The sequence below is a fragment of the Anser brachyrhynchus genome (assembly GCF_964034855.1).
Source record: "Anser brachyrhynchus genome assembly, chromosome: 4".
NCBI classification, from domain to species: Eukaryota; Metazoa; Chordata; class Aves; order Anseriformes; family Anatidae; genus Anser; species Anser brachyrhynchus.
The window spans coordinates 22,046,912-22,059,480 of record NC_137698.1 but is presented as its reverse complement, the minus strand read 5'-3'; the positions used below and the strand labels follow the sequence as shown (position 1 = coordinate 22,059,480).

At 36.9% G+C, this 12,569-nt stretch overlaps 1 protein-coding gene across 6 annotated transcripts in view; it reads left to right on the top strand.

Annotated features, from left to right (window-relative positions):
• TENM3 (teneurin transmembrane protein 3) overlaps nt 1-12,569 on the top strand; it is a 242,730-nt gene that overhangs the window by 136,292 nt on the left and 93,869 nt on the right. For all 6 annotated transcript variants that reach the window (XM_080590723.1, XM_080590722.1, XM_080590721.1 and 3 more), the window contains one exon: nt 7,205-7,327. In XM_080590723.1, the coding sequence (XP_080446849.1) occupies nt 7,205-7,327 (123 nt within the window). The remainder of the gene's footprint in view (nt 1-7,204; nt 7,328-12,569) is intronic.

The window sequence follows — 12,569 nt, the reverse complement described above, 5'->3', positions numbered from 1 at the left end:
AGACAAAACAGCCCTTGTCTCAAAGGAGTCAGCAATCTAATGTGCACTTCCCCATCAGTTCTGTACCTGTAATGACTTTCACCATCTTGTTAACTGTGAACAGCGTTATCTGGAAAAAAAAAATGTTCAGGAGAAGGTCCAGGATAATACTAACAGCTATTTAGGTAATACTGAAGACTATTACGTATCAGAGAATGCTGATCATCAGAATAAATGGTAAATGTGAAACAAGCTGTAACAAATACATGCTATTTAAATAAGTGGCTACTGAATAATGATCTTTGTCTCTGTTGTAAGAAATCTGGATTCTCCCTTAAGCTTTGAATGTGCCTCACATAATGCTGTTGACAGAATTAGACCATTGTTATATAAAAGTCACTTGCTTGACAACTAAAACGAGACATCTAGACATACAAGTTTACAGAGGAATAAACATTCCACTTCTTGGTGAACATGGTAAAAATAGTTACACTGAGATCACTGCACATCTTTCTTAACATTTTGAGTGCAACTGTACTTTAAAACAGCATCTTTGATTGGTGGTTGAAGAAACTAAGTTTATCCATAGCAGATACTTCTTCTAGGCAATTTTTTGTGATGTGTTTTGCAAACTTTTTATTAAAAGGTTCCAAGGAAAAAAGAAGAATGGAGTGTAAAAGTTGATTTTACTGTTTCTCCTGCAAAAAATTCAATGGATCCATTCTATAGTTAAGGATAAGAGGAAAGTGATCACACTTCTTCAGTTAATGTATTGATCTTGATAGGCATCGCTAAGTTTTCTTACAATGTTGTACCAAATACTTTACATTCAGAACACAGGTTCAGAAACTTTAATGAATATGTGATGCTCCCATTGGCTAACCTTTTGAAGAGTCTTAAAATGCACTTTCAAGTTATTTTAAATTTAAAAATAACAGGCTTTTTGTTGATTTGAGAAAGACAGTAATAAATAAAGAACTTGTCTTTATAACTTGTAATTCACTTATTTAAAATTTTAATTTACTATTTTAATTGACTATTTGATCTGCAGCAACATCCAAGGCATCCTATTATCTTAGAAAAGAGGAAATGAATGCAAATCACTGACAGTTGATTTGCACATCTTCTGGTCCACTCCAGGTCCTTCAGAATAAAATAGATTCAGACTCTAATTATAGCTGCAAGAAAAATATATGGGAGATAATTTTAAAAACCACTTCAGTGTTCAAATATTTCATTTGAAAATGTATTGCCAACAGGGAGATGAACTAGAAGATAATCCTTCAACAAGATTGAGCAATAATTGCAATTTGCTTAGTTTAAATTATAATCTTTTTGCATTGCTTTAAATATAAATGATATTCACTTTTCCTTATGTGCAAGTGTGCATATATATTATTCTATTAATTCTAGGGAAGCAATTTAGTAAACCATAGTTTGAAAGCACTAGCACCCAGAAATACATAGAAGTTACAGACCTGGAAGATGTGTTCAATATCTTAGCAAGACGCTCATCTTCAAGTACAGCTTCATGAATAATAAGAGTTGATTAACATACCTTGTAAAATGCATGGCAGAGGCAAGGAGGGTCACCAACATCATTCGGTTCCTTCCTCTTGCCAACTTTCCCCACAGTGTTGAGTATTTTATGTTTATAGAACATAGTTCACAGGTCTTATCTCCAGAGATCCTGGGGAGATACTTGCTACTTTGAGATAGCCAATATTTTTTTTCTACTGTCTAGTTTTAATTTTTCATCTGTTGTAAGAAGAGTTGGAGGAGCATTGGAAGTCTGTTTCCCAGTTCAGGCAACTCAGTTTCTGCTTCTTTCTACTTAAAAGGATCTACCTGTCTGTGAAATTCCTGCTCCCCTGAAGTGCGCTGTCCCCTTCAGAATTCTTGTTCTGCAGAAGGGAGATTTACCAAATGCAGAATGTCGCCTGTTGGATTACTGGCACAACCAGCCAGTACTTAGAGAATTCATGCTCACACTCGCATTGCCTATCCAGTTGCTGGAGGGATACTTCTGTGAATAAAGCCTCTGCTAGTATGCACACAGTTTTGCTTATTCATCTTTATCACCTGCATGTTTAATACTTCTCACTCACACAGCTTATCGGGTGTTTGCTGTGCACTTTGTTTTTCATGAACCTGACTGTCAATCACAGTACGTTAAAAACAGATGTGGTTGATGCTGATGACTTAGGAGAGACACCCTTGAATTTTGACCAGACCAATAGATAGGTTTTTTTGTTTTTTACTGCATAGTATGTATACTCATATCTGTGTCCAGACTTTTTCTGTTTAGAGCTCTCCAGTACAAATGACAACTGCTGCAGCCCAGATTCTGGAGGTTGCTGACACCTGTCTAATTTCTCTACCAAATAGCTGTCCCTATCCTCTTACTGTTTGAGCGTTCTTCTGTTACAATTCTCTTCTCTGCCTGTCATAACTTTGGCAGAAGAGGCCTTCGAGCCAGTGAGCAAGACAGGGAAGGGAAAGCACTGCGCAAGCTGAGGATTTGTCAACTCTCACCATTCTTCTCTCACATGGTTACACAGTTACCCCTCTCTTTTACCACCTACTAATAAAAAAAAACGATTTCCTTTTGGCTTACTGAAGAAAGTCTTGAAGACGGTTTTGAAGTAATAATACAGTGTATTTGCTCAAGAACAAGTTAGTTGTAGAGAGAATGCATAAAGTAAGTACAGCAATACTTGTTTGAGAAATGAGCATACAAGTTAAGTAGGCTGGCAGCCTGAAATGAATGAAAGGGCCTGATACAGCAGCTTCTTTTTCCTGAAGCAGATTATTGTAAAATGTTTTATAAAAGTGTAAACAGGTAATTTCTTTTTCAAGCATTTGCTGTGAAATGTATACTTTGTTGCTTTTTTAATTATTAAGTGGAAATGAAGACTCTGTAGACTGCTTTCAAACCAAAAGAACTAGATGTTGATTATAGAGAGTGAAAGGTAAGATCAACCAAGCTTGAAAAAGTAGTTTAAGGTGCTTTAGAAACCCTTCAGTGAACTGCATGGTGACAGATGGTAAGATTACTTGATAGCATCAACAAAAATGCTGGTTTTTACAGGCTACTGTAGGTATAAATGCACTTCTTTAATCTGAGCTCTGAATCTTTGGAGTATCCCAGTCCATTTGGCATATAGGCCAACGTGCTGCTTTGAAGGCGTATAAAGGGAAGAAGAAAAATTGAACTGTTAGTTTGGTTATTGCTCATAAGTTTAAGATTTGCTCTGGAGAATTCAGCTGTATCCACCACCACAGACACTGTGTTCATGTAAACATACGCATGGACCCCAGGGGAGTTTCTCCTGATGCCTCTCCTTCCCACCCTGTTGAAGGGAATGCAGTCTTCACCATTTAAACTATCACTGCACTCTAAAGGCTGACCATAAAGCTGATAACCTGGCCAGTAGCAGTACAAATACCACCGTAAGCAAGTTTGTCAGTCCTAAGGTAAAATACTGGCTCAACGCCTGCAAGTAAAGAAGACCTGTTGGTGGCAGCTAGAGATAACTTTACAGAATGGAGATGTGGACTGAAAAGGCAGAATAAGCAGAGGATATCATCATTATTTCTGTGCTTAAGTCATCCTGATCCTCAATAAGGGCAGTCTTCCCTGTTGTGATACAAGTAAAAGGAGGTTTTTGCTAGGGTTTGTTGGCACGTGTGATTGTGACAACCCATGTTTTCACCTGTTCACTGAGGGTTCATCCCTTCTTGCAGCTGTGGGTTATTTGGACTAAATTGTTATGGTCTGTGACCACAACCATCACAAGCTGTATGCCTCCTCGTTAGAGACATCTGACATTCTCAAACAAGTCCTTGCTGCCATGAAAGATGTGCCAATACTGAAAGTTGTTACAGTGTTAGTACCCTCACTTATTTGGCAGCCTAATTACAGGCTCAGAACTTGGTACTCTAGGAAGGATCTGTTGTGTTCACTGTCATTGTCTAACACCAAAAAAATGCCAAATTTAATGAGAATAAATCAGAACTGACAGCCAATATCTAATCCAAAATCAATATACTGCTTTACATTACATTTGCAACTAAGATAGCAGCTGGCAAATGAGAAATACATTCCTCCTTAACTTTGCTTCATATAACACGTTCTTTATTGAAAGAAGTGGATTTACGATTTCTCTGAATCTAATAGAAAAAAAAATCTTCAGAAATAGTGGAGAATGGATTGAACTCTTACATCCACCTCCCAAAGATGCAAGAAAGTCTTCATCCTTTTCTAGACTTGAGGAGACCAAATAAGGATGTACAACCCTGCAGACTGCGTGCATCACTCCACCTCTGCAAATTCAGAACCAGTTCATTACATTTGACTTGAGAATCTTTGACTTCCCACTGAGCTGTGCTCTCACTATAGAGTTACCAGTACCAGGTGCTGTTTATCAGTCATTTAGGCATCAGGAATTTTTAGAAGGTGCCTCGCTGTCCTTGTAACAATGATAAGAGCTTAAAGTTTACCATTGTTTAGATGGCTGGCTGAGAAGAAAACAATCTTAATGTAAAACAAGAAAGAGTAAACTACACATAGATAAAATTTACCTGTGTTCTTAAAGCTTGACAGCTCTGAGGCAATTGTGCTTTATATTTTGGTCCTGTATCCACAGGCCTAATATTTTCATGTTGTTCCCATATGTGTATAGTGAAATGAGACTTCTCTAAATTCCATAGTACTGTCTCAAAGGGATTAGATAGTTGAATTATATAGTGTGTTTGCACACACTGTAAGTTTTGGGTTGTCATTAGAGCTCTCAAACAACATCTTCGGTCTGCTTCAAAAAATATTCCAGTATTAAAAATTTGTGAAACTGCTGCAGGTATCATTCTCTTCCTTTTTATTAAATGTTGTTTACTGAACTTGGTGCAAGTTCAATGTCAAAGTTGAGAGAACAATAGTGTTCTTGAGGGATACAACTATTACCATCTTCGACAGGCAGCTACAGTGGGATACGCATCAGCACAAACACAAAGAAAAGGTAATTGTCACTTACCTTGTAGTAACTATGGTTCTTTGAGATGTAATCAATACAGATCCCACAGTCCTTGCCTTTGAAGACTTCAAATTCCAGCTGTTTTGAATTATGAGGGAATGGCTAGAAGGTCATGTCAGATTTTCCCCTTCTGACCTCCCAGCGGAGCATGAAGAGGTACAGGGCATGTACATAGTACCAGCAGAAAGAGCTGTCAGTGATGTTCCGAGCTCGTGCTTGGAAGGGATGCACTTCTAGAGAAAGCTATTTCAAAATAGATGCCTTTTTGTTTGTTTGTTTGTTTTCCTCCTGTGAAGTATTAAAAGTGATAAGAATCCAGCAAAGTTAGGAGAGGTGATTTAGTTCTCCAAGAAATATACTGAGTTTGAATCATGAAATATTTAGCTATTTGCAGTCTTTCATTGCTGCCAGTGAAGTGAACTGATATAACAGATAGTAGAATCTGACCCTAGAGATTTTGATGAAATATATTAAAACAGGTAAAATCATTAGAAGATTAATACATAAATAAGAATTTCAGCTGAGGGAGGGACGAAGTAATAATGGTTAATTCTAGCAACGTGCCAGAAATGGTGGTGGTCAGATTTATGTTTTAACAAGAGGTGGGAGGGGAAAAAAGAAATAAGGTTTTAGGGTCAGGGAACATTCTACATTATCAGGCTTTGACAGGCAATTTAAGGTCTGAGAAAGAAGAGTAATAGTGGAGTCAGAGACTTGGAACAAAGAGAATATGTCATCTCTAGTGGGGATTTCAGTCTTTGAAGCATTCAGTAATAGGTCTTCGGTTGCGTTCTGTTTTTTTTTGTTTTGTTAGTGCTGAGGGGGAGAGCTTAAGGCAAAGACCTGGCAGAGAGGGTCTTAATTCTGCAGTGTTTGCTGTCTCCCTAACTAAACTTACACTGCAGTCTGTTTGTCTTAAGTAAGGGTTGCCATGGTCAATACAGAGAGATTGAAAGATTAGAGATGAAACCAAATAGAATGAAGAATTGCTTATCATTAGGATAGAAGGAATGAATAACATCGACTATAGCAGTATCTATTTATGGGACGGAAGGAGCAGAAGAAACAAGATGCTGTGAATCATCTTCCTTGTATTCAGCACTAATAGTTAAAATACATCATTACAGAAAAATTTTCCACTGAATTTTTATTCCTCAGTAGCACCAAAATACTGTTTCATCTTTGGATATAACTGCTCTTGTAGAATAAGCAAGTGCATGTTATCCCAAAAGCAAATTGCAGTAATTATAATAAAAAATATTTTTGGTGGTATCCTAGAGTCATTTGAAGAGAAGGAAACCGGCCAACAGACAGCAACAAGTTGCATATGTTATGTGTATCATAGCATATCATTAAGGTGAATTGGTTTTCCATATTTTTGCTCTAAAAGTTTAGGCAGACAGTGGAGAATCACAGAATGGCTGAGGCTGGCAGGGCCCTCTGGAGCCCACCTGGTCCAACCCTCTGCTCAGGCAAGGCCACCTGGAGCTGCTTGCCCAGACCACATCCAGGTGGCTTTGGACAATCTCCAAGGGGATTATGGAGAATTAAGTACTTCCGAAACCTACCTTACGCATTGTCATTACTACAGCAGCTAAGTACCCAGTGTCTCCAGCCCTGCTAGTGGTCTTGGCCTTGTGCTGTAGACTAGCATATGGGATTAGCATGAAACTTGAGGTTTCACAGGGTGTTGGTGACAGCATGGAAAGGAGTGGTAAAGTCACAGGTTAGCCCTATAATGCCCACAGCAGCCCTCTTCCTCTCCTTTTCATGGCTAACCAGAACAGGTCCATCTGTTGCAGAAATCATTTATTTCAGGAGGTCACTTAGGAGCTCACTTAAATGGTTTGTCACTTTAGAAGGATCAAAAGTGAAAAAAAGAGGAAAGGACATAATTACTATTACTGCCTATCCTTTTGAACATTGATTTGGGACCAGTAAAAGACTCAAAATGAGACTGGTGAGCTTTTTGTCAGCTGTATTCACCAAAAGCGCTGTATCATTAAAGGACAGTGGTAGTAATTGCTTAATGCCACTGCTGAGTTGAACTATCAGTCTCTGTATGCTTGTTCCTGTAATTTAATTTTTTAATGTATGACTTTCTGTTCTGCTGCAAAGCATGGAAAGCCATTATTTATGTGATTTGTCATTGTGGTTAAGAGCATCAAATAACCTGTATCCTTCACCACCAGCAATGCATCTGTTTGGCCTCAACTGGCAGTTGCAGCAAACTGAAAATGATACTTTTGAGAATGGAAAAGTGAATTCTGATACTGTGCCAACACACCCTGTAACAGTACCTGCTGGAGAAAATGGTAAGTGAAACACACCAATTTCTTTCATCCTTTCAAGGCATTTCCTTTCTTTGTGTTTGGTTTACATCACCAGACTTTAACACTTTTCCTTCAAAACTCTATACTTAAATGGAAGTACAGAGCCTTTGAAAATAATAGTAATTCTAAATAGGCATGCAAATACGAAATAGGAGTTGTATTTCAATTGGAAAGAATACCTAACCTCTAACATGTGAAGGTAGTTATGAATCTTCAGTGATAATCTTGATCTTATTAGGAAAGCCGACTGTCAACCAAAATTCCTTATGGGAATTTACATGCGGTATTGGGTAAGGGCAGAAAACCTCTTGTCATGCCCAGGGAAGTAAAACCTCTTACTCTAAAATCCTTGATGACCTAATGATTTTTGTGGGGTCCCTGGAGGAGGCGAGGTGGTGCTGAGGCTGGCTCAGACCGTCCTCCCTGAGGGCTCCCAGGCTGCAGAAATGGCCACAGCAAAGCCAGGGTGCCAAAGGTGACAGAACATGCTATTTCATAAGGGGAACTTGACACAAGATTCAGACTTTGGGAGTCCTGTTGAGCTCTGGATAGTTTTCAGACCAAAGCCTTATCTGTGACAGAGGGACTTAATCAACCCTTTTCTAAAGGATCAGCACCAGAAGAGGCTCTGCAGGGGGATTTGCATATTTTTCAAAGCTTCTCTGTTAGTTGTGCGTAGAAGGCAACTCATGACCAAGGAGCTTCCTATGGCATGATGACCTTGCTTCAGAATGCCTCTTGTTTTTTTCTGTAGATAATGAGGACTTTTTCTATTTCTCTCTGAAACAATAGGTCATGTGTACTATGTTCATTTGTTATCTAAAAATGTCTAGCGTATAATATTGAGTCTGAATCATCCAGCCAATATATAAAATAAAAAAAAAAAAACTTTATTAATTTTGTTGTAGGAGCTTTTAAAATACAAACCACATAAAGGGATTATTTTTTATCGACCTTTTTTCATGTTGCCCTTTAAGAATCTCAAAACATTTAAGAGCCTGTGCACTTTTGGCTAACAGAGGCTTTAAAATCAATAGTTTTTGAATGGAAAACTTGATTTAAATGGTTGATGAATGTGGTATTTGCTTCATTACAGAAAAATCCATTTTCCCTTTCGCAAGGTAGAGCTGACCTCCTTACCACTGAGGAGGAGGAAGCCTCTGCCAGCACTTGACATCTTGAAAATTTTTCAAGTTATCACAGCTCCGAGTTATAGAAATGATACAGCTCAGTTCATTCTTTCTCACATCTTTTTAAGCATATGAAACTTCTCCAGTAGGACTTTTTCCTTTTTCATTTCCTTTACCCTACTGCCTTTTTCTTGCACTTAGATATTCATTATCTCTTTCTGTGTTCTTACTTGTTTTGATGAATAGCAAAAAGCTACTGTATGGTTAATGAATATTGATGCTGCAGTGACGGCTCATCATCCTGCTGTCTTCTGCTCTGAGAAGCCAAGATTATTTTTTTTTAAATATACTTTAAATATACATTTATTTTTGTAAATATTTTATAAATATAAATTAGTTTTTTTCCCCTTTATCATTTCTATATTTTTAACAAATTAAAAGCTGTTTACTTTGCCTCAAAGTTAAATGGAAATAACAAATACATCAAATCCTTTTTTTCTTTACTTATGTCCTTAAATACTACACAGGAAAATGGGGTTAATTTCATCCACTGCTAAAATGCTATCCTCTGCAGAATATAGTAAGTGGTCATTTATCAGCATACATCAATACTAAGCAACAGATGGACCAAAGAATACACATTTTAAACCACAAAAGGAAAGTTAAGTAGAAGGCAAAGCATGGCGATGACTAGATAGGAAATTTAATGAGGGGGCCCCTGTGCTGTCACACTAGTTACTGAAAACCGTAAGGAAGAATCAATAAGGCCTTGATTTTGATACCTCAGCAGCCATACAGCTTTCAGTACTCCCCAACTCTTTAGCCCCCAGTAATATTCCGATACTCCAATTCAGATGGGAGAATTTTTCATTGTTATGGGGGCCATTAATTTTTCTTGAGTCTATCTCACCTAAATTTTGAACAGTCCTGAGCCAGTTTTGGTCAGAAAATCGTAGCCCTTATATGTGTGGCTTAGATCTTAGACAGCCATTTGCCATTCACAGGTACGGATACTTTGTGTGATGAATTAGTAAAGCTTAAACTTTAAAATGCATTCTTATGACCCTTGAAGAAAATTCAGCCGTGGTTTACCTAGAAATAGCTAGTCATAAACTGACAGTAAAAGCATGTTAAATCATCCTTAGATGCAAATCATTTGTTAAATGAAGCTTGAATCTCTGAACAAGCCTTTTCAAAAGATTTTGTTTGTTAGTTGTTTTTTAGTGTTGCTTTTTTTCTTTCTTTCTCTCCCAATGCTTTTCTCTGTATGAAGAGTAAGCTGCTGGCAACCTATCACCTGCTTATCTAGACAGGCATGATTCACGGCTGCATAAGGTAGCATAAGAATATGTATTTTCTACAGAGATGAAGAATTTTGTAGGGCACTTCAGTTTAGGTTTTCCAAAATACTTTGTAAGCCATGCTTGATCACATACACCACTTATTTGAAGTGCATCAGTGCTTCATCTGTTTTTATAACTAGGCAATAGAAAAGAAAGGTTAAAAAACACAGAGCTGAAAATTTGTTTAACCATAGTGTTCTAATAGTTACTCACATCTCATATATTGCTGTCTTTATTTTATGTTGTATAAATCAATGTGCAGTTCAGAAATACCTTTTATTAATTTATGCTTAATTGAACATGTTTTTTGTTGTTGTTGATGTTTTTAAATGCAAGAGAGAAAAAAGAGAATGGGAAAAAAGGCATTTCTTCTGGGTGACTTAAATGCAGGTTTTGAGATTATACTGACTGAAATGTAACTGATACGTCTTGTGCTTTTCTGTTTTGTTTACAGTATATCATGTTAATTGAATGTATAGTAACTTCTTAATTAGATGCTATATTGATTTTTTTTCTATAAAAGGTATGTATTTAAGGAGTATTTTGATTTCATTTGTTGAAATAGTTGTTGCAGAAGGATATACAGTGATGTCTCAAGAAAAGATCTGAATACAAGGTTATTCAATGGAATGGGTGAAAATGCTATTGATTGTCTGTAAATCCAGCTTTGCAACCTAATATTTTAATTAGTGCTGCCTATGAAGGATGGAAAATGATATTATATGTGACACTGTACAGCAATTAATGTTCAGCTTTTTTGTGTTTTGGTTATGCATTCATTTTCATTCTGTTATGGATACTCAATTCTTTACAGAATATCTTGTGTATGAATCCCTAGAATGTTTGCAGATAAGGAGAGGGAGTTTGGCTTCATGTAATTTTCATGATTTTTTGAACTATTTTTCTTGAACAATAACTGAATTTTGTTTATTGCTTTAAATATTTGTTCAGCTCAGGATTTTGTCCACTGTAACCTCAGACAGTCAAAATAGAATTTACAAATAATAAATATAACAAATATTTTATCTGTTAATTAACTGCAATACATCGGATTGTTTATCGCATGAGTACTCAATATAATGATGTATAGTATGTAATTCAGCAAAATAATGTATATTGTACATTGAATAATAGGACTTCTAGCAACATAAGTACAAATTATGATATAAATATTATTTACCTATAAATTCTTTTGGTATTTTTATTTTTTTTTCATGAGGGGCTGGGAAAGAATAAATTTTTGTGGTAGAGAAGTAAAATGAAAGGGAAAATATTCAGGAGGCTATCTGTTTTAAAAATAGGTTTCATCTTTGGACTATTTTGTCATTACAAAATTGTGTGAATGAATGTGACATTTCATATTTGGATTTAAAGCTTTGGACTTAAAGCTTTGTGTAAGAACTGTTACCATTTTAGAATGCGAAAAGGAAATGATGAAACTACTAACATTTTCTTATTCCTCTTTCCCCAGGAGGGAAAAAGAATAGTTAGTGCCGTGTTCTTAGGAAGACAAAAAGCTAGTGATGACTTTGAGAGAGGTAGTTTGGCATTAAAGGGGCATGTGGCTACAGAGTAAAAGTACCCCGTTTTTGGTGAAGAAAATGGGAGCCTATAAGATCATTCATCACCTGCTAAGGATAATTGCTGAAGTCCAGTAACAGTCATTTCTGACATGTTGGGCAAAATATTTGTTTGAAAAAAAGCACCTGTTCAAGCTATCTAGTTCATCTTTTCTTACTGGTATAAAGACGTAGCTGTTTTTCATTTCAAATATACAAATAGGGGAAGTTGTAGATCAATACTGCAAACAAATATTTATTGTTTAGTGGTTACCAGCCATCAGTTCTTGAATTTATACAACAAAACACGCTTCAATTTGAAGTTGTAAGAAACATGCTTTTAAATGAACTGAAATAGTAAATCAAGATCTATCTTCTAGCGTAACGTATAAATATCGCAAAAGGTTAACTCCAAAGTTAGAAAAGCATCAACGTCATCCTGAAAAGAGTAAAAAAATGTTTCTTCCAAGATCAGATATTTCACTGTCTCTTGAAAGCAGAACACTGATCAATATGATGATCCTGTAAGTGAGACATTTTCAGTGACTGCAGCAGTGTTGCAGCGTAGCCCTGATGATGATAGGAGCCCCCACTCAAGGCCTCTCAGTAGTGCTTCTGTACCTGCTTAATTCAAAAGCAGCCTCTCCTCATCTGGGATGCACAAAAAGTGGCGAGGATCAATCTGTGACCTTACCTGGCATTTCAGATTTTAATCATTTTTTTTTTCAAAGTCTAAATGTTTGCAAAAAGGTTGTGTCAGTTTGTTCGCTCAAATGATGAATAATGTAGAATTTGAACATAGACGACAGGGCAGCAACAGAGCGTTGTCACTTCTTTACAACACTTGTACGCAAACAAGCCAGCATCTCTTGAACATGCTTATCACATTCAGACGGGTTTAGTTCAGTCCTTATAATAGACTGGCTGCTGAAGAAAGGAAGTGAATTGGTAAAAAACACAGTTGACTATAGGGTTGTAACTACACTTCCATTCTCCTTTATATTGCTTCACACAAGGCTCACCTTGATGAGCCAGCTGACTAAATATGGCATCGCCTGCATAGTCTGGAGCTGGCAGGTGTTGATAGGCAAGTTCTTAGGCAAATCTTTTTGTCTTAGCCTAGGTTTGACAGCGCTGCTTCCATTGGGTCAAAGTAGGCTTTGACCCTGGCACCAGGTTCGGAGGGCACTTG